This window comes from Pongo pygmaeus, chromosome 14 (genome assembly GCF_028885625.2).
Source record: "Pongo pygmaeus isolate AG05252 chromosome 14, NHGRI_mPonPyg2-v2.0_pri, whole genome shotgun sequence".
NCBI lineage: Eukaryota > Metazoa > Chordata > Mammalia > Primates > Hominidae > Pongo > Pongo pygmaeus.
This window is the reverse complement of record NC_072387.2, coordinates 108,071,278-108,093,528: the sequence shown is the minus strand read 5'-3', so window position 1 is coordinate 108,093,528 and position 22,251 is coordinate 108,071,278. Positions and strand designations below refer to the sequence as shown.

Below are 22,251 nucleotides of genomic sequence, written 5' to 3'. Positions count from 1 at the left end.
TTTTTTTTGAGATGGAGTCTCACCCTGTCCCCCAGGCTGGAGTGTAATGGCATGATCTCGGCTCACTGCAACCTCCACCTCCAGGATTCAAGCGATTCTCCTGCCTCAGCCTCCCGAGTAGCTGGGATTACAGGCACACACCACCACGCCCAGCTATTTTTTTTTTTCCTTTGTATCTTTAGTAGAGATGGGGTTTTACCAGTGTTGGTCAGGCTGGTCTCAAACTCCTGACCTCGTGATCCGCCCGCCTTGGCCTCCCAAAGTGCTGGGATTACAGGTGTGAGCCACCACACCCAGCCTGAAACTTCTTTAACAAATACTTACGAAGGCTTCTTTCTCACAGAAACTGTTCTGTTCAGGACACTCCTGTGAACAAGAGGCCCACGTGGGTGCTGCCGAAATGCGAGGGGTGTTCGACCCCACCAGGAGAGTCCACTCAACCTGAACAACAAGCAGCAGCCATGTTCAAGCGGGCAGGGCTGCCAACTCACGCTCAGCAGAGCAAACTGCACCCAATCCAAGGGACTGCAGAGTTCTGAGAACATTTGCTCTCCCAGCTTAAAATAGCAAATGTGAACACTTTTCCTCAGCACTTTCACTTTTCTTGTCTCAAGTCAAAATAATTGTCTTAATGATTGGACTGACTCCCCAAAGAGGGTTCAACATTTATTACATGTCATATTGAACAGCATGCTTTACAGATTAAAATGGAACAAGACTCTGGTCACAGAAATTACATCAAGAGGAAAATGAAAATAAGATAACTAACTGTACATGTCCCCAACAGCCCTCTCCACTAGATTATTTCAATAGCCACATGGTTTCTGCAGCTATAGTCTCCAGCTCCATATGGTAATCCAGCAACTTCTGGACTAAAATGATTTCCACTCAGCTATAACCATGTTGCTCTCCTGCTGAAAGCCTTCCACAGCTCTCATCACCTACGAAGTTGAATAAGTTATTTCATCTGACATTCAGGGCCCTGTAAGGTGACATGAACTTACCTTCCAAGACTTTCTCTATTTCTCCCCAGGACACAGAGCCCCCTTCCTTACCACTGCCTGGATCCTCCTCCCCCACATCTCCACCTGCCAACATTCTGCTCCTTTATCAAAGATTATCTCAAATGCCATGGAACTTTTCCCATTCCCCTCTATTTGGGAGCTCAAAGCATCTTGTGTTTCTCTTCTGTCACTTATCATACGATGCCTTATGTGACAGTATCTCCACTCTTAATTGGGCTATCACATTACAGTGTAAACATTCAAATATGAGATATGTCGAAAGAACACCATCACCAAAGAGGAGACTCACAGAAAGACATTCTACCTGCAAGGGAAGGGATACAAGTCAGTGCAATCATTTTGGAAAGATACATTAGTTTCCAGGTCAAAAAATAATGAATGAGCTGTAGAAAATGGAATGGCAGTTCCTCAAAAAATTAAATATAGAATTGCCATAGGATACAGCAATTCCACTTCTCGGTATAGACTCAAAAGAAATGGAAGGAGGGATTTGAACACATATATGTGTATGTGCATGTTAATGGCTTTTTTTTTTTTTTTTTTTTGAGACAGAGTCTCGCTCCATCTCCCAGGCTAGAGTGCAGTGGTGTGATCTTGGCTCACTGCAACCTCTGCCTCCTGGGTTCAAGCGATTCTTGTGCCTCAGCCTCCTGAGTAGCTGGAATTACAGGCACGTGCCACCACGCGCAGCTAATTCTTGTATTTTTAGTAGAGATGGAGTTTCACCATGTTGGCCAGGCTGGTCTTGAACTCCTGACCTCAACTGATCCGCCCACCTCGACCTCCTAAAGTGCTGGGATTACAGGTGTGAGCCACCATGCCCGGCCCATATCATCTTTATTCACAATAGCCAAAACGTAGAAGCAACAAATAGATGGATAAACAAAACGTGGGATATACATACAATGGATTATTACGCAGCCTTTAAAAAGAAGGAAATTCTGACACATGCTACAAACATGAAGCATGAAGAGATTATGCTAAGCGAAATTAGCCAGTCACAAAAGGATGACTACTGTATGATGCTCCTTACATGAGATATCTAGAACATGGAAATTCAGACAGACAGAAAGTAGAAGAGTTACCAGGGGCAGGGGAGAGAGAGGAGAAAGATGGAAAATGTTCTGCAGGGCCAGGCGCGGTGGCTCACGCCTGTAATCCCAGCACTTTGGGAGGCCGAAGCAGGCAGATCACCTGAAGTTGGGAGTTTGAGATCAGCCTGATCAACATGGAGAAACCCCATCTCTACTAAAAATACAAAAAATTAGCCAGGCGTGGTGGCTCATGCCTGTAATCCCAGCTACTCAGGAAGCTGAGGCAGGAGAATCGCTTGAACCAGGGAGGCAGAGGTTGCGGTGAGCCGAGATCGTGCCATTGCACTCCAGCCAGCCTGGGCAACAAGAGCGAAACTCCATCTCAAAAAAAAAAAGAAAAGAAAAAGAAAATGTTCTGGAGATAGATGACGGTGATGGTGGCACAATAATGTGAGTGCACTGAATACCACTGTGCTGCACTCTTGAAAATGATCAAAACAGTAAATGTGGCTGGACGCGGTGGCTCACGCCTGTGATCTCAGCACTTTGGGAGGCCGAGGCAGGCGGATCACCTGAGGTCAGGAGTTCGAGACCAGCCTAGCCAACATGGAAAAACCTCGTCTCTACTAAAATTACAAAAATTAGCCGGGCATGGTGGCACGCACCTATAATCCCAGCTACTTGGGAGGCTGAGGCAGGAAAACTGCTTGAACCCAGGAGGCAGAGGTTGCAGTGAGCTGAGATCATGCCACTGCATTCCAGCCTGGGCGATAGAGCGAGACTCCATCTCAAAAAAACAAACAAACAAACAAACAAATCCATCAAATTTTATGCATATTTTACCACCACGCCAAAAAAAAAAAGACTATCAGAATCAAAATCACCTGGGATGTATTAAAAGGTTTCTAAAGGAACCTATGCTGCTTCCCAGGAATGGTATCAAGAAAGGTAGCATCCCATTTCGAATGCCAAGAAAATTACATACTAAAGAGCAGAGCACTTGCTTATCTCCCCAAGTTTTCTATGGGTGTTCTGATCACAAGGAACCTTAAACAGAAAAGCAAGCCCCCCCAACATAAAGATCTAGGGCAAAACGACACCTGAACCAACCATAGAGGGCTTTATCTTACCAATCCCAACACCCGCACGCTTCACTTTCTTGACTTGCCCTGTTAAGCCCTTTCTAAAAATTCAAGGGCTCTTTCCAGCGGTATACTGCTTTTGTATCAACTCATGGGGACCTGCTGTTAAATTTTCAGGAATTTTTACCAGCCAGTTGTTAAATAAAGATATGGATTAAAATAAATTATATCAATATTTATTAAGCATAAATTTTACAGAAGTAATGAATACTCAAAAATCATCACTTCCTAATTATTTTACATTTTACTTTTATCTATCTGTGATTGTGAGGTTATTTTGCCTGCTGCATCTGGATGGTAACAATACTACATAGGAATGTGCTACCGCACACTTTTTCCTAACTGTGTGTGCAATGATGTCATGTTGGTAGCCTGCAACTGACCATGGTGGAAATATTTACACCACGGAAACTGGCAAACTCTATGAATTAGAGTTTTGTTTTTGTTTTTCAAGAGAGCTGGTTGTGAAACTGGTTCTTCCCTATTCAAAGTATCTTGTCAATAAAATTATGTATTTTAAAATACACTTGAAGTATTTGCCAAAAACATCAGAATGAATTTATTTTAATCCACAAAAGAGAGTAGACATGGTACTAGAAACAATCTTTTTAAAAAAAAGTCCCTCACAAATTCTTAGAGCATAGGATCACTGAGAAAATGTAAAGGCTGTGGAGTTGGCCACTGCTATACACCGTCACCAAAGGCGGAAGCAGGATGGACATTAGGAATCCAGGCAGTCGCATTTAGGTATTTTTTCCCTTCAAATTTTTTTAATGTAGAGTCATACTTCCTTAAAAAGCAACAACAGGTGAATTACACTCCACATACTGTTTTATAAAGCACCTTTACATGTTAATATAGTATGAACAATTTTCCAAAAATCAAATAACCTCCCACATCCTAATTAGCACAGAATTTTAAAATGACACATTAAAATGACACATTAAAAGGCGGCCGGGCGCGGTGGCTCACGCCTGTAATCCCAGCATTTTGGGAGGTGGGTGGATCACCTGAAGTCATGAGTTCGAAACCAGCCTGGCCAAGACGGTGAAACCCCATCTCTACTAAAAATACAAAAATTAGCCGGGCGGGGTGGCAGGCGCCTATAATCCCAGCTTCTTGGGAGGCTGAGGCAGGAGAATTGCTTGAACCCAGGAGGCAGAGGTTGCAGTGAGCCAAGATCTCGCCACCACACTCCAGCCTGGGCAACAAGAGTGAAACTCCATGTCAAAAAAAAAAACAATGCTTGCTGGCTCTTTCAGTCTGACACTGCTTTCCCTTCCCAAGTATTTTAAAAGTTAAACTCTAACTGGGAAGGTGGAACTGAAGGAGAAACCATGTGGATGTCATTTTTAATACCTATAACCTGGCCTGGATTAACAAGGAAAGTAAGGGTGAAGAAAGGGCCTGGGGGAACAACCGCCAGGCCCACCATAAGCCAAGCCTAGCCTCAGAGAGCCGGGGCCCTAAGGGGACTGGCTGGGAGACACACAAGCCTCCTAAAAGCCAAAAACCGAAGGAGGATCATTCTCAAGGTAAAAGAAATAACACAATTGTTCAGAGGACAGTGGAGGCAGCCAGTGTGAGCAGGTTTCACAACACTCCCCACCCCTGCCTTCCAGTCCTCAGCACACCCCACACCAGTTTTTGCGGCAAACAGCTCAGCCTCATTCAAAGACGAGCAACCACAGAATAAGAACACAGGCAAAGGCAGCTAATAAGGTGCATTTGTAAAAATAATCAACAGAAGCTGCTGTATAACGAAAATGCAGTGCCCACTGTTCAGAAATTATTAACAATTTCAAGACAATGACAGGGGAGCATTCGTCCAAGCATGGACCCTTATGTGGATGCAGAGGTCCCATGCCCAGGAATCTGGGCCTGAAAAACAAAGGTAACAGACTAAGAGCTCAGAAAAAATAGTCCTCCATTGTCTCGAAAATATTAAAGATAAAATGGTCCTTCTAAAAATGGGGGGCTCAGAGACAAGATATGAAGTTCCAAAGAACTGACAGTCATCAATCTAAGAGATTTTAAATGGACTGATAGAGCTGAAGAAATAAATGGACTAGAAAAAAAAAAATCCAGAATGGAAGCCACACAACTACAATAAAACATAGTGTAAGCTTCTGTAAACAGAGGCAGAGAACAAACAAGGAAATCACTCAAAATTACTAAAAAGGAACAACAAGAGGGACAAAGATACACAAATGATAATAAGAATAGATGCTAGATTTAGAAGACAAAGAAGATAAAACCTAACAACTACGGTTCCCAAAAAGTGAGCACCATTCAAAATATATGCAAAAATATTAAAGGTTCTTAAAATTTTACTGATATAAAGACAGACTTGAATCAACAGATATTATGGTATAGGACATACCAGGAAAGTGACATAAAACAGCCAATGCCCAGGCAATGCTGGTAAAACTCTAAACTTCAAAAAGTATCAGAGAACCTCATGGGCACATCCAGTGGAAAAAGCTAGTCATGTGCAAAAGAAAGAAACATTAACCCAGCCTCAGCTTTCTCTTCCAGAAATATCCAGTGCTAAAAAAGAATGGGAGCAATGTCTAAGAAATTCTGAGGGCAAGAACGTGTGGCCCAAGACCTTGGTACTCGGCCAAATTGTCCTTCAAATATAAAAGCAAGAACAGCTATCCTTAAGTGTAAGACCTCAAGGAACACAGTACCTACCAGGGCTTCTCTAAATAAAACAATGTGGCTGGGTGCGGCCACACTGGGTTTACCCCTGTAATCCCAGCACTTTGGAAGGCCAAGGCGAGTGGATCACTAGAGCCCAGGAGTTTGAGACCAGCCTGGGCAATATGGCGAGACTCAGTCTCTACAAAAAATACAAAAATCAGCCAGGTGTGGTGGCGTGCGCCTGTAAGTCCCAGCTACTCAGGAGGCTGAGATAGGAGGATCACTTGAGTCCAGGAGGGTGAGGCAGCAGTGAGCCATGATGGCACCACCGCACTCCAGCCTGGGCGACAGAGCAAGATCCTGTCTCAAAAAATAAAATCGATTAAATAAATAAAACAATGAACCAACCAATGAGTCAAAATTTAAAACTCAAGCAAGGTAAAAACACAGTAAAAAGACTAGCAACAAGTTCTGAATCCATCCTAAAAGGGGACTAAGTCAAAGAGCTATGGGAACTGTGTCATTATTAGAAGAGAATAGAAATGTTACAATCCTTCACATTGTAAAATTCATAATTAACTGATAAAATGTTGGAGCTTGGGAAAGAGGGGCAGCATAGGCCAGTTCTAATTTTTTTTAGCTTTCAAAGGAGAGAGTCTCATAAACTCATAGTTTTGAGAAATTATTCTAATCTCTTAGTATTTATCATCTTGTCATAAATTTAGTTTCTAAAAGATAGCGCTAATCTCTCTTGCAATGAAGTCAGCATTTCTATCTTGCTTTAGTTTCTTTTCCTTTGCTTTAATTAAAGTCTATTTTATTTTACACCTTTAAGTATTAAATACTATGTATAGTAAGATCCCATGCCCATGGCAAGTTTTAGATAGGGCTCATAAAATGTTACCAACATCATTGGCCAGGCACAGTGGTTCATGCCTATAATCCCAGCACTTTGGGAGGCCAAGGCAGGAGGATCACTTGAGCCTAGGAGTTTGAGGTTACAATGAACTGTGATTGTGCCACACACCCCTGGGCGACAGTGAGACTCTCTCTCTCTCTCTCTAAAATAAATAAATAAATAAATAAATAAATAAATAAATAAATAAATTTAATATTTCTAAACGGTAAGATTTAGGGTGAGGTTTTTCATTTCTTCTTTTTACTTTTTTGTTTTTTTTTTTTTTGTAATGAGAATGTATCACTTCTTCCCAAACAAGTCACTTTTTAATAATAAAGAACAATCTTTTCATTACTACCTAAGAAACTGACTTTATTGGTTTTGCTCTTCTCCATCGCTGCCAGCCAGGCAAAAATCTAAACTTAAGTCTATTCACTTATTATTCTTCCTCTTATTCCCCACTTCGCAGGGGATAAAACTGAAATCCAGGGCAGTTAGATCATTTGCTCTCGGTCACAGCGCCAGATGTGACCTCAGACAGCCAAGCTGTGTAACATGTGAGCTAACAGAATTACTGAAGTTCATTTGGTTCATCCCAATTTTTTCCTTCACTCAGTAGGCATGTGTGGACCTAAACCAGCAGGGAGAAGTGCTATCTGCAATGAAACGGCCATACTCATGCGTGTCTGGTGGATGTACATACAATACAACTCTTTCAGAAAGCAACAAGAGCGAACTTCTGTCTTAAAAAAAAAAGACTTAAAAATGCTTAAACTCTGTAATTCTGTTTGTAGGAATCAACCCTAAGACAACAAATGTAAACACAGGGAAAGGTATATAAATGAGGAAACACATAATCTAACAACACAGTATTAGGACAATAAGGCATCATAGAATCATACAATTGATCATTATGCAGGCATTAAAATGCACATTATGGAGAAATACTAAGGAACAGGGGAAAATACTTATGAAGTGAAGACAGCCCACTAACATTCCTCATTCAAAACAGCAGACTGCACTCAGGCATTCACCCCTATTCCCTCCCAAAATCCCACTAAAATGATAAACATTACTTTACAAAGGCAGATTCCCACAAAAGCAGCCAGAAGAAAGAGACACCAGAGAAAACAAGAACATCAATAATATTTTAGAAGAAAGAAAGTGAACTGAAAAATCTCAACTAACTTGGAAGAAGGCTGAAACTGAAGGCTGAGGAGGGAGATGACAAGCAGCAGCACGCCAATTTCAAGACAAATCCCAGGAACTGCAAGAATCAAATATCACTGGAAACAGATATGGCTCCACACAAGAAGACTGGCTGAGAATCTGAAAATTTTCTGATACTGTTTGGATGTCTGTTCCCTCCAAATCTCATGCTGAAATGTGATTAGTGTTGGAGGTGGGGCCTGGTGAGAGGTGACTGGATCATGGGGGTGGATCCCTCATGAGTGGTTTAGCACCATTCCCTGGGTGTAAGTGAGATCTTGTTCTGAGTTCACGATCTGGTTGTTTAGAAGTACGTGGCCCCTGGCCACTCTCACTCCCACTCTTGCCATGTGACACAGCCTGCTCCCCCTTTGCCTTCCACTGTGATCAACTGGAAGCTTACTGGGGCCATCACCAGAAGCAGATACCAACGCCATGCTAGTTGTACAGCCTACAGAACTATAAGTCAATTAATCCTCTCTTCTTTATAAATTACCTAGCCTCAGGCATTCCTTTATAGCAATGCAAAACTAACACAATCTCCCACCCCATGCGGCCAGGCACCTACCCTTTCCCTAGCCTGGCAGAACCAGGAGATATCTCTTCTGTGGAGGCTGAATCTAGGAGGGCCTATGCTCAAAGGGCCCGGGAACAACCGAAGGTGGGAATCAGATGCTTTACTAAAAATGAGGAATTAAGTCAAAAGTTTGTTTGTTTGTTTGTTTTTTGTTTTTTGAGACAGAGTCTTGCTCAGTCGCCCAGGCTGGAGCGCAGTGGCTTGATCTCGGCTCACTGTAAGCTCTGCCTCTCGGGTTCACACCATTCTCCTGCCTTAGCCTCCCGAGTAGCTGGGACTACAGGCGCCCACCACCATGCCCAGCTAATTTTTTTTCTATTTTTAGTAGAGACAGGGTTTCACCATGTTAGCCAGGATGGTCTCAATCTCCTGACCTCGTGATCCACCCGCCTCAGCCTCCCAAAGTGCTGGGATTATAGGCGTGAGCCACCACGCCCGGCCAAGTCAAAGTTTATACCCCAAATTATAAGGCCTTCCCTTCCCAGCCCCACTTCTACAGCTCTTATCACAGAATTCTGGCAGCAAAGATCACACCCCACAGTGGAATGTGAGATAAGTCTTCTCTGTAGAAACTCGAGAACCCAGCAGAAAAGACCTATGGACACTGATACGGTTTGGCTGTGTCCCCACCCAAATCTTGAATGGTAGCTCTCATAATTCTCTTGTGTTGTGGGAGAGACCCACTTATCAGAGATAACTGAATCATGGGGGCAGTTCCCCCCATACTGTTCTTGTGGTAGTGAATAAATCCCATGAGATCTGATGGTTTTATAAGGGCAAACCCCTTTCATTTGGTTCTCATTCTGTTCTCTTGTCTGCGGCCATGCGAGACATGCCTTTCACCTTCTACCGTGGACTGTGAGGCCTCCCTAGCCACATGGAAATGTAAGTCCATTAAGCCTCTTTCTTTTGTAAATTGCCAGTCTCAGGTGTGTCTTTATCAACAGCGTGAAAACGGACTAATATGGACACCAACATCTGGGGGTGTCCAGAAAAAAGATGGGTTCCAACTGAATCACACAAAGGACAGTCCAGTGTACAAGGCCGACAATACAAATGGATTCCAGCCAGCTTTTAGGCACCTCATTCTTAAGTATAAACAGCTGGAGATAACCAAGTATTTTAGAAAAGCTTCCAACATGAAAGATGGGATGATAACAGTTGAAGAAAAATCTAGAATTACTATCCTAAGAGAAAACTGACAAATGATGAATTGTTCTTTACACTGTAAGCCTATTCATCACATTTCCTCCAACTGAGGATGCCTTGGTGTCTAGGAAGAGACCCATACAACTTCTCCCTCATCCCACAGCAGCCAGTGTTTTGGGGGCACTACAAGTGAATTGAATCTCATCTTCCATTCTAGTAAGTAAAGAGATAGAACCTAAATTAGAAAAAGAAACTGCATGTAACACTTTATGACAAGCATTGGCTAAACAAGAACTGGAATCCATTTACATTATATAAATGAATTATTTCACAACTTGAAGATAAACTCAAGAATAAAAGGGTTAAAAATATTTGAAGGCCGGGTGCAGTGGCTCAAGCCTGTAATACCAACACTTTGGGAGGCCGAGGTGGGTGGATCACCTGAAGTCAGGAGTTCCACACCAGCCCGGCCAACATGGTGAAACCCTGTCGCTACTAAAAACACAAAAGTCAGCTGGGTGTGGTGGCACACTCCTGTAATCCCAGCTACTCAGGAGGCTGAGGCAGGAGAAGTGCTCGAACCCAGGAGGCAAAGGTTGCAGTGAGCCAAGATCGTGTAACTGCACTCCAGCCTGGGCGACAGAGCGAGACTCTTTCTCAAAAAAAAAAAAAAAAAAATTGAAAATGATTATCTTAGGTACGAAGAATTGGCATGTGGAGGGGCCAGGCAGGGGACAGCCAATTTCCATTACAATAAGTGCTTGATAATATTTTTTTAAATGTTTACATGTGTTACTTTTATTTCAAAATGAAAGCCAGCTACACAACCACAGGTGCAGTGTGATATGACAGTCTTTTAATAAAGGCTAGATTAAAAGAATAGACACAAAAGTGTTGACAGTGGTTATCTTTGAGGGGAGGGATTATAGGCGTCTTACTTTTTGCTTGTATCTTTTTTTGTTTTCTGCACTGCGCGTGTGTTGCTTTTAAATACGCATTTCGAGCGCCTGTGTTTAAGGATGAGCACCACCGGTTCGCTATGGCCTGGACTGATTCCACCCGTGGCCTTTTAGGAACCTGTTGAAAAATGAGTGTGCACTGAGGGAGCTGAGGAGCAAGTGAAGATGACTCTCTCAAGGAATCCATCTGAGGGCCAGGAAGCAGGTCAAAGGAGGGAAGGGCGGGAGAAGCCTTTTTTTTTTTTTTAATTTGGGACAGGGTCTCGCTCTGTCACCCAGGCTAGAGTACAGTGGCGTGATCTCGGCTCACTGCAACCTCTGCCTCCTGGGTTCAAGCGATTCTTCTGCCTCAGCCTCCCTAGTAGCTGGGACTTCAGGCGCCCACCACCACACCCAGGGAATTTTTGTATTTTTAGTAAGGATGGAGTTTCGCCATGTTGGCCAGGCCGGTCTTGAACTGCTGACCTCAGGTGATTCTCCCACCTCGGCCTCCCAAAGTCCCAGGATTACAGGAGTGAGCCACTGCGCCTGGCCTAGGAGAAGCTTTTCTTTCACTTGCTTTTGCTTTTTAGAACTGGGAGGGCCCACGCCCCACATGCAGCGACGCAAGGGCGACGCAAGGGCGACGCAAGGGTGACGCACGCCACGGCCGTTGGGAGCCTGAGACTCAAACATGGCAGCGCCACCTTCTCCAGGAAGGACGGCCAACCAGGCAGACCAGGTATGCACCTTCCTCTTCAAAAAGCCTGGACGGAAAGGGGCTGCAGGCCTCAGAAAGCGCCCGGCCTGTGACCCCGAGCACGGAGAGAGCAGCAGCAGCGGGGACGAGGGCGACACAGTGGCTCGGCCCCCGCGGGTGGCACCGAGGCCCCGGGGCCTCCACAGCCGGCAGAAGGCGGCTCACGGCGACAGGAGGGGCGAGGAGGCGGCGCCTGAGAGCCTCGGCGTAGTGTACAGGTCCACCCGCTCGGCGAAGCCTGTGGGGCCGGAGGACATGGGGGCCACCGCTGACTTCGAGCAGGACACTGAGAAGGACCACCATACGCAGACCATCTTCAAGTGCAGCCAGCGGGTCCAGGAGGCATTGCGGGGCCGGGAGCACGACCACATCTACCGGGGAATCCACAGCTACCCGAGGTACCTGAAGCCCAAGGACACGTCCATGGGCAACTCCTCGGGGATGGCGAGGAAGGGCCCCATACGTGCGCCAGGGCACCTGCGCGCCACTGTGCGCTGGGATTACCAGCCTGACATCTGCAAGGACTACAAGGAGACTGGCTTCTGTGGCTTCGGGGACAGCTGCAAATTCCTCCACGACCGTTCCGATTACAAGCACGGGTGGGAGATTGAACGGGAGCTTGAAGAGGGTCGCTACGGTATCTGCGAGGACGAAAACCATGAAGTGGGAAGCGAGGAAGAAGAAATACCATTCAGGTGTTTCATATGTCGCCAGGCCTTCCAAAACCCAGTCGTCACCAAGTGCAGGCATTATTTCTGCGAGAGCTGCGCGCTGGAGCATTTCCGGGCCACCCCGCGCTGCTACGTCTGTGACCAGCCAACCGGCGGCATCTTTAACCCCGCCAAAGAACTGATGGCGAAACTGCAAAAGCTTCAGGCTGCAGAAGGTGGGGGCAATTCCCATTTCACAGAAGACCCCGATGAGGGTCCAATTCCCATGGCTTAGGTTTCCCATAATTCTCACACTGAAAAATAAATGTTGTTGTTCTTTTAGGAAAAAAAGAGAAAGACTCAAGTCTGTATGCGCACTGGGGAGAAGCAGCCTGTTGAGTAAGATGAGAGAGATGACAGTCTTCCTGCAATCCCATGCCTGAGTATGTAACCAAAAGAATTGAAATCCGGATCTCAAAGAGGTACGTGCACTCCCATGTTCACTGCAGTATTATTTGCAAAAGCCAAGAGGTGTAAACAACCCAAGTGTCCATGGATGGATGAATGGACAAACAAAATGTGATACACACACACAATGGAATGCTATTAAGCCTTAACGGGAAGGAAATCCTTTTAAAGATTTCAACTGATCCTTTTAAGGATCACATGCTACAACTAGAATGAACCTTGAACACGACACTGTGCTAAGTGAAATAAACTAGTCACAAAAAGACCAATACGCTGTATGATTTTTCACTAATATAAGGTATCTAGAGTTGTCAAAATTACACAAAAAGTCGAATGGTGCCAGGGGCTAGGAAGAGCGGGAGTGGGGAGCTGTTGTTTAATGGGTACAGAGTTTGAGTTTTGCTGGATGAAAAAGTTATAAAGCTCTATTACACATCAATATGTATATAGCTAATATGAGTGAACACTTAAAAATGGTTAAGGGTACATTTTATGTTTTGTACTATAATTAATTTTTTTTTCAAAAAAGCTAAAAAGAGATATCAGAGAAGGAAGAAATGACGGAACCAAGACCGGGAGGGAGTGGAGAGGATGGGGTTCAAGAGTTGCCAAAACAGCAAATAAAGGATATCAGTTAAGAACCAAGGAGGGGAGGAGCTGACAGAAGAATATCCACACTGAAGTTTGGATTTGATTTTGTTTGGCTGATGTTAACATCCTCTCACTTAAAATGGCAATGTATTCCTCTCCCAAGACAAACACCAACAGATCCACGCTGAGTTCCTCACAGCTGATGAGTTCCTTACAAGGAACTGACACAGATTATGTAAATTTTCATAAGAGCCTATTTCATATATCAACTTTGACTGTGAATTCCTTGAAGACTGAAACCATGTCTCACATACTTCCTGTTTTTTAATGGCCAACAGGTAGCTCAATAAAAAGTTAGTGAAAAGTCAATCAAACCAAGCTACCTAGCAGTCGGCTATGCAAGCACCTCTTGCAAAGCGAACTTCAGCAAAACTTTCCACTTGATTTTGACCTTGAACCACACCCATCGACTCACCCACCACCATGGCCAGGTTGCAGGCAAAAGCAGAGCTGTGGTTGAGGGCACAGACCCAGGAGGAGATAGGATTCAAGTCATGGTTCTACCAGTTACAGCTGCGTGACCTTGAGTATGTTACTTTACCTCTCTGTGCCTCAGTTTCCTCATACATAGTAGTATCTCACAGGGTTGTTTTGAAGCAAAAATTAACATATTTAGAACAGTGCCTGACATATACTATGTGCTATAAACATATCGATTATTGTAATTCAAGCAGGGAAAATGGCAGCTTGATAGTCAACAAGGCAGACAGTTCAAGTGCCCCAAAAAAGTGAGCCATTTATTCTGGCATTTCACATAGAGCTTTCTCTAAGAAATTGTCCTTGCCAAAGCTAACAACACAAAGCTTGTGTACGATGACTTACTGGGCCCTACCCCTAAGTCCGTCCATTTTTGTCAGTTCTGTCAAAAGGCTACTTTATTCACTTTCAAGCCTTCCAAAAACATTTGGAATCTGCACAAAAGAAGAAATATAAAACTTTCAGGCACTCCGAAGCAGAAACTCTAAGCTCTGGCTCCAGGATTTTCCTCGCAAGGCTCACTTTACAATGCTTCATGTGTGTTTTAGACCCCCTCATAGACACTGGAGTCAGCTACACTCATGAACCTTGTCAAAAAGTGCTCCAAGTCACCAACCTTTTGAAAACATTCCAAATATGCACTAAGATATATAGTTCTTATTCCATTTTTAAAATGACAGAATAAGGTTCATAATCAATCATTTGCAAAATTAAGCAGAAAGGCGATCAACAGTAAGCGTTGCTGAATTTGGCAATTTGGTTTACTAACATAGAGTGGGTAAACAAAATCTAGCATTTTGGCCGATTTCCTTCCAGTCTTTTCTCAGTGTATTTTTCATATTAATGTATGAAATAAACATTCTGGAGTTGGAAGGAAGAAGCAAGCAGGACTGCAGGGAGTGCACGCATTCCTTGGGAGCTGAGTCCTTCCCATCATCACGCTCTAAGGTCACAACGCTGGAGCAACCCCTCAGACTTTTGCTGAAATAGCGCAGAACAGGGATGAGGACAGTCCCCCATCAGCACTGCACCACCTTACACAGCACACTGCTGGGGAAGTAAAGAGCAGTGTGGGGCCAGCTGGCTTTCAAAGTTAGCACCGTGGTTACGAGCATTTTATCCTGTCTGGACTGGGTCCCACCACATCACACCCCAACCCCTATCCTTCTGGTCAAAAGAACACATCAGCCAGGCTACAGTTAAGCAACAACTGACTTGACCTTTTTTCTGTTCACTGAAGGCACACGTAATGGTCAATAAGTCCTTCAGAATCAACATGAGCAACGTGAGAAAAATCTGGCAAAACCAAACAACGCTTTGATGTTTTCATTAATTTGCATGGACTTATGGAGGCAGCTCCAGTCCCTCTCCCCATGACTGCGAGTTTCTGGTTAGGCCTTCTGAAATCCTGAAAATGCCTCACAGGCCTGCATTCCAAGGTCACAAACCCCTAGGATTCCAAAGACTCCAGGAGAGGCAAAAGCCTAGAGTACATGAAAATCAAAACCTGAAGACACTGTACCCAGATTGATTAATATCCTGTAATATACAAAATTCCTTCTAAGGAGTTTTCATAAGTACCATCTAAAATTGAAGAAAACGGGGACATTTTGCTGTTGACTTTTTCTGTGTGCCAACTGCCCATAAAAATTCCTCTCCTGTTTTGCAAGGACAGAACTCTCAAGAACAAATGACCTAATTAAACCTGAGATTTCCTGGCTGAGAGCTGTGTATAAAGCTGAAATGTACTGAAATGATGCTGAATTTGAAAAGAGCTCTATGCCAAACTGATTCAATGAATTAGGTTTGCCTTTTTTATTCTACATATCCAGTGCTGGAGCTAAAAAACACGAGACTGATAGACATCCTTAACTACTTTTATTTATGAAGCAACCAGAATGCGTATTTCCACACTTATCTACTGCACATTTTTCAAAATGTGATTATACCACACTACAAATGCATCTTTTTGGCACATTTCATTGGTCTGCCTTTGCTACTGGGTTGTTGCCAGTGCAGTACAATAACGTGGATCTGCTGTCTCTCATCCTAGCTTTCAGAAATGTGCTAAGTTATCTCATACTGTCCTCGGGCTCTAGACTCCCACCCCCACTGATTTGCACAGATGTGCAAGGAGAAAGAATTCTTTCTTCCTTTAAATGAATGTCAAGGGCCTGGCAAAATCCTGTACTAAGAAATGCAGAAGTCAGCACTCTTGAAAAGCTGGTTATTAGCTCACTTCCTTCTCTCTCCAGCTTCTCCACTTCCAAAAAATAAATATGAAAACTATAACACTTGCCCAAGGTCTAAAAGAAACCAGGAAGCGGGCAGGTTAAGGGCTAACAGGTAACTTTTCTCTGCTTCTGTCCGTTGAATGTTAAGGAACTGTTCGTTTCATAGCTGAGCATTTTAAGGGTGCTATGCTAGAGGCAGCTCTGTGATTTTCATTCTTTGGCTACAACCCCTGGGGAGGTGAGGTCATGGGGAAATTCCAAGGGGGTCAAGGAGACCAGAAACCTAGCTGGTCACATAACTGCTCAGTGGCACTGCTGGAGACCAGCCCCAGCCCCCATGCCAACCCCCACGACGCCCTATTTTCAGAGCTTTGCTGATCCTGCCAGTTTCTCCTGCCTTCCAAGCACTCTGTGCCGACGGCCACCAAGACGTCCCTGAGCAGCAGAAATGAAATCAGTCACCACACCCTGGTGTCTGCAGGACTCCCGCTGAGAAAAGTCTCATTCACGGCTAATCAGAACTAGAATTCTCATACTTTTTCCCACCCTGTCCAACAAACAGCAGAGCACAGAAAAAGAACAGCCGGATTTCCATGGCCCTGCATTGTCGGTGACATCTTCTCTTTGTTACCATCCAGAAGAGAACTGCTGCACTGACAGGAGGCTGGCAGACACCCCCAGAGCGCCACAACACCTGCAGCCAGAGACCTAACGCAAAACAAAACCAAACCTCAGGCTGAATGTGATTTTCTGTGTGATAGGGAAGAAAACGTGATAGAGAAATGTGACCGAGCGCATGTGCAGATACGTTCAGGGGCACAAGTCTGAATGGTCAACTCAAAAATGTCATTCACACTCTCGACATTCGACGAGTTCAGAGGCTACCTCATTGGTGGGGAGGCGGATTTTAAGCAAATCATATAAATTAGACTAATCTGTGAATATCTGACTGAATCTGCACCCTTAGAAAATAAAAATTTTGCATAATTTTTTAACAATGTAGCTCTGTTATGATTACTGCTATTACAGTAAATTTTTAAATCATCTCATATTATACCATGGTAAAATAAAATGCACTTCCAGTTGAACATGACAGATTAACCGCATGCTGTATCAACACCAAAAATCCTACAAAAATGCCAGTAAATATACTTTAAGAGGACTATAGCAGAAGGAACAAGAGCAGATAAAACATTCTACTGACTTTTGGGTGACAGAAAGCAAGAGAGAGGTCTGTGATGATTTGTATAGTAAGTGATGCTCAGAGAATTCCAACAAAATAGTCCAAAGCCCAAGAGGCTCATGCTGAATGGGGGGGGGGAAGGGTGTGGAAAACAAGAGGGTGCAAGTCACTATACGAAGAGGCTAGACCTTTGCACCCAGGGACCCTCTCCCACCTACCCAAACCCCAAAGAAGTTTATTACCCAAGGACATTGAACCAGGAAAATTAGAAACTCACATACGCCAGGCACAATGACGAAGAGGGTGTGTGTAATTCAGGGCTGAAAATGAGGCACGAGGTGTTGGGAATTGAGGAAGAATCAGTCTACTTACTGTACCAGGGAACCCCCACAGTCCCCTTCTTCCATCCTGCTTCCAGAATAGCTTATCCAGGTTTATTCCAGGCAGGGCTGGTGGAATTATTCTCAGGACCATCTCAATGAGCACATATACTGATATTTGAGGATTTCCTTTGACAAAAAAGACCAGTTGCTGCTTCATCATTTTAAAGAAAAATCAACAACTGACAAGCCCCATCCATGTGCACAAAAATTCCAACCTGATTTTAAGTGCCTTGGATCGGCCAAAGATCAGTACACATTCAAGAAAAGCCTGCAAAATGAAAGTCAGATGCAAAACAAAGAAGAGGAAAAAAACCTTCTAAAAACATGCAGATGGCCGGGCGCGGTGGCTCACACCTGTAATTCCAGCACTTTGGGAGGCCGAGGTGGGCAGATCACTTGAGATCAGGAGTTCGAGACCAGCCTGACCAACATGGTAAAACCCTGTCTCTACTAAAAATACAATGATTAGACCAGGTGCGGTGGCTCACACCTGTAATCCCAGCATTTTGGGAGGCCGAGGCGGGCAGATCATAAGGTCAGGAGATAGAGACCATCCTGGCTAACACGGTGAAACCCCATCTCTACTAAAAATACAAAAAATTAGCCGGGCGTGGTGGCACATGCCTGTAGTCCCAGCTACTCGGGAGGTCGAGGCAGGAGAATTGCTTGAACCTGGGAGGCGGAGGCTGCAGTGAGCCGAGATCGCGCCATCGTACTCCAGCCTGGGTGACAGAGCAAGACTCTGTCTCAACAAACAAACAAATAAAACTTAGCCAGGCGTGGTGACGCATGCCTGTAATCCTAGCTGCTTGGGAGGCTGAGGTGGGAGGATTGCTTGAACACGGGAGGTGGAGGTTGCAATGATCTGAGATTGCGCCACTGCACTCCAGCCTGGGTGACAGAGTAAGACTCTGTGTCAAAAAAAAAAAAAATGCAGACATTCTAGGGAGCAGAAGAAAATGTTTTAAAATCCAGACTATCTCCCGAGACAATAAGAATCTCTTCCAAAATACAAGAGTTGCTATGGAAAAAAGGCCAATAGCTCCCCAAAATTGATAATATGGATAATTGAAAGTTTTATTTCTATATTAAAGATCTGAAGAGATCTCATAGAAAGTAATGCAAAACGTAACTAGATGGAAAATTTTAAAGGTAGGAAAGTAGAGAATCTTCCTAAAGCCCTAATAATCATATAATATGAAGTTTTTTTAAAGAATTTTTTTTGAAAACTTAGGAAATATCTCAGACTGATGGACAATGGTCTCCAGACTAAACGGAGAAAGCAAAATACCCAGCATAAATAATTTTAAAAGGATTTACACCGAGGTACATGACAGAAGTTGTGACACTTTAAAATCTTAAGATTCTAAAATGTTCCAGGGAGAAAAAGAAAAAATTAAATCATATCCAAAATGTTAGAAGACAACAGAGCAATGTCTTCAAAATTTCACGGAGAGTAGTTTCCATTTTTAACTCTGTATATAGTAAAATTATCAAGGAAATCTAAGCATGCCTTAAAGTTTCTTGTTGTTGTTGTTCTTTCAAGAGACGAGACAAGGTCTTGCCATGTTTCCCAGGCTGGTCTTGAACTCCTGGCCTCAAGCAATCCTCCCACCTCAGCCTTCCAAGTAGCTGGAATTACAAGCATGCACCACTGCATCCAGCAAAGATATTTTCACATGTTAAAGATTCAGAAGAAATGTAGCTCCTTTACCTTTCTGAGAAAGCTACTGGTGTATGTGTTCTACCAAAACAATGCATTAAATCATGAAATGAGATGATACAGAATCCAGAAAAGAGCGTGTCCAAGAAAGGAGAAGAGTAAAGGAAAGCCCCTGAATGATGGTTGTGAACTAGGCCTAGAGTACAACCCATTCAGAGAGAAGCTGAAGGATGGGGGTGCTACAGAAGGTGAAGCACCAGGAAAAAGGATGATGGAGGAACTGAATGGCTATATATGGCTTAGAGATCAGTACAAATTAGTTGAAAGAAAACTGATAGGTCGGTTCAAGTTATTAGCAATGGATACATAGAAAAATCAAACAAATTTTAAAAAATGAATTAACAACAAAAAAAAGTTTTTGAAGAAAACTATCATAGGGCATTATCTGGCTCAGCAGTGAACAAGTCCACACAGTCATAATGACATACACACCAACACTGAGTTAAGCAAAGACTGCACTGCGAACCACACTGGGTAAGTGCAGCAGGGGTTGAGAGCTGATCCCCTCTGCCCACAGCAGGAAGTACAGGACACCTGAACATTTCAACTACTTCTTAAACAGCCTCTCAGCTCAAGATCCTGTTTCCTGATCTTCTATCAAATCCACAAGGTCTCAAAGCATTTATCACTCCAATCACTTTGGGAAGGGCTCCACCAGAATGAAGGGAAAAAAAAACACACACACACACATACACACACACACACAGAAATCAGAAGATAAGCTCCAGGAAACAAATTTCAAGAAAGAGAAGCAAAGGGGATGACCAGGGTCATGGGGAGATCCCTAAAGCTGTGCAGGACAAAGATCCTACATCAGGTGACAGAGGCAAGGTGGACCCCCCCTGCTAGATTACAGTAGAGGAGACCCCAGGACGCTGACCAGGCCAGTGAGAAACCTGGCCCAGTCTGAAGACTTCTGGACAAGGTTCTCTCAAGGATGAAACAGGATATCTAATGATCTGATTAATCTGAGGAGACTAAAAGGCGATTTAGACAACAGGTGAGAGTTTCAGAATTAATTAGATAAGTACGTGGAAAATGAAGCAAAGAAAAAGCAAGATAATTATTAACTCCACAGGAAACAAAACTGGGCAACAAAGGAGAATTAGTTATGGTATACACATGAGCCACAAAGCTCATGACGCAGTTTAGCTGTCAATAGTGATAGCAGAGTCTATTACAACAGCATGGCACCAAATCTTTTTTTTTTTTTTTTTTTTTTTGAGATGGAGTCTCGTTCTGTCACCCAGGCTGGAGTGCAGTGGCGCGATCTTGGCTCACTGCAAGCTCTGCCTCCGGGGTTCACACCATTCTCCGACCTCAGCCTACCAAATAGCTGGGACTACAGGCACCCGCCACCACGCCTGGCTAATTTTTTGTATTTTTAGTAGAGACGGGGTTTCACTGTGTTAGCCAGGATGGTCTTGATCTCCTGACCTCGTGATCCGCCCGCCTCAGCCTCCCAAAGTGCTGGGATTACAGGCATGAGCCACCACGCCCGGCCAGCATGGCACCAAATCTAATCTATTGGAAGGCTCTTTATTCTTGTATAGCTGTGCGTCATTACTACTGATTATTATTATTAGAAAAATAAAATTAGATCCCAATATTGAGTCAATGTAGTTTTTTTTAAATGAATCATAAAGTTCTAGAAGACAATATAAGATTTTTTAAAACTGTTCACGGCCAGGCGCGGTGGCTCATGCTTGTAATCCTAGCACTTTGGGAGGCTGAGGCAGGCGGATCACTTGAGGTCAGAAGTTCGAGACCAGCCTGGCCAACATGGTGAAACCCTAGCTCTACTAAAAATACAAAAATTAGCTGGGCGTGGTGGTGGACACCTATAATCTCAGCTACAAGGGAGGCTGAGGCAGGAGAATCACTTGAACCAGGGAGGCAGAGGCTGCAGTGAGCTGAGATCGTGCCACTGCACTCCAGCCTGGGTGACAGAGTGAGAGTGAGACTCTGTTTCCAAAAAAAAAAGTAAAACTGTTCTCAAATTGCAGATCTCTCTAAGCATGACCTAAATGCTACATGCCATAAGGGAAAAAAACTAAAAAAGTGCAAAGCCAAAAGCAAACTAGGAAAAAGCACTTGAATTACATATTATAAAGGGCTGATTTTCTCCATATACAAAGGAACGCCTATACATCAATAATAATTCTCCATATATAAAGGAAGTCCTATAAATCAATAAGAAAAATATTTGCAACCTCATGGAAAATTGGGCAAGGGACAGGAACAGGGAGTAGAAGGATGGTCAAGAAAATACAAATGGCTTGTCGAGTTGTCAGCATTTGAAAATGTATTCAACCACAACGAGTAGTAAGAAAAGTGCAAAATGACATTTAAGAAAAACTGGGCTGGGTGTGGTGGCACATGCCTATAATCTAAGAACTTTGGGAGGCCGAGGCAGGCAGATTGCCTGAGCCCAGAAGTTCAAGATCAGCCTGGGAAACATGGCAAAACCCAATTTCTACTAAAAATACAAAAAAATTAGCCAGGCGTGGTAGTGCACGCCTATAGTCTCAGCTTCTTAGGAGGCTGAGGTAGGACAATCCCTTGAGCCCAGGGAGGTCAAGTCTGCAGTGAACCATGATCACGACACTGCACTTCAGCCAGAGTGACAGAGCGAGACCCTGTTTCAAAAAAAAAGAAAAGAAAAGAAAAACTGGCATCTCACTGATCAGATTAGGACAGGTAAAAATATGTGCCATCACTGTGGGTTTCAGGTTGGGGAAAAATGGCCGAAACACAGTGATTAAGAGCCAACAGCAGATCCAGACTGTGTGGGTTCAAATCTCTGCTCTGCTACTTGAGGTGAACCTTGGGCAAGTTACTTCACCTCTCCTGCCTCGGTTTCCTCATCAGCAAAACTGTGATAATGATAATACCTCTCCCCTACAGGTAGCTTTGGGGATTAAACAAGTTAATATTTGTAAAACATTTGATACAGTTTATAGCACAAAGTAAGCACTATATGCAAGTTCATAAAACGAATGAACAGTTATAAGGTTATAAGACGTGGAGGGCAATATGGCAGTATCTGTGTATATTAAAAACAAATACAGCCTTTGACCACTGATCCTTCTAGGATTTTACAC

At 43.7% G+C, this 22,251-nt stretch overlaps 2 protein-coding genes across 4 annotated transcripts in view; one reads left to right on the top strand and one right to left on the bottom strand.

Annotated features, from left to right (window-relative positions):
* Nucleotides 1-22,251, bottom strand: part of FARP1 (FERM, ARH/RhoGEF and pleckstrin domain protein 1) — a 313,748-nt gene that overhangs the window by 268,088 nt on the left and 23,409 nt on the right. The gene's annotated exons all lie outside the window — the stretch shown is intronic.
* On the top strand, nt 11,228-12,781 carry RNF113B (ring finger protein 113B). Its single transcript, XM_054446405.1, has 2 exons — nt 11,228-12,264; nt 12,372-12,781. The coding sequence occupies exons 1-2, from the start codon at nt 11,313-11,315 to the stop codon at nt 12,425-12,427; spliced, it is 1,008 nt and encodes a 335-aa protein (XP_054302380.1). The 5' UTR covers nt 11,228-11,312; the 3' UTR covers nt 12,428-12,781.

Excerpts from the sequence above, each read along its gene's own strand:
- RNF113B (XM_054446405.1), top strand. The coding sequence starts at position 11,313 with ATGGCAGCGCCACCTTCTCCAGGAAGGACGGCCAACCAGGCAGACCAG. Across the intron at positions 12,265-12,371 it reads AAAGCTTCAGGCTGCAGAAG|GAAAAAAAGAGAAAGACTCA; the intron begins GTGGGGGCAATT and ends TTGTTCTTTTAG.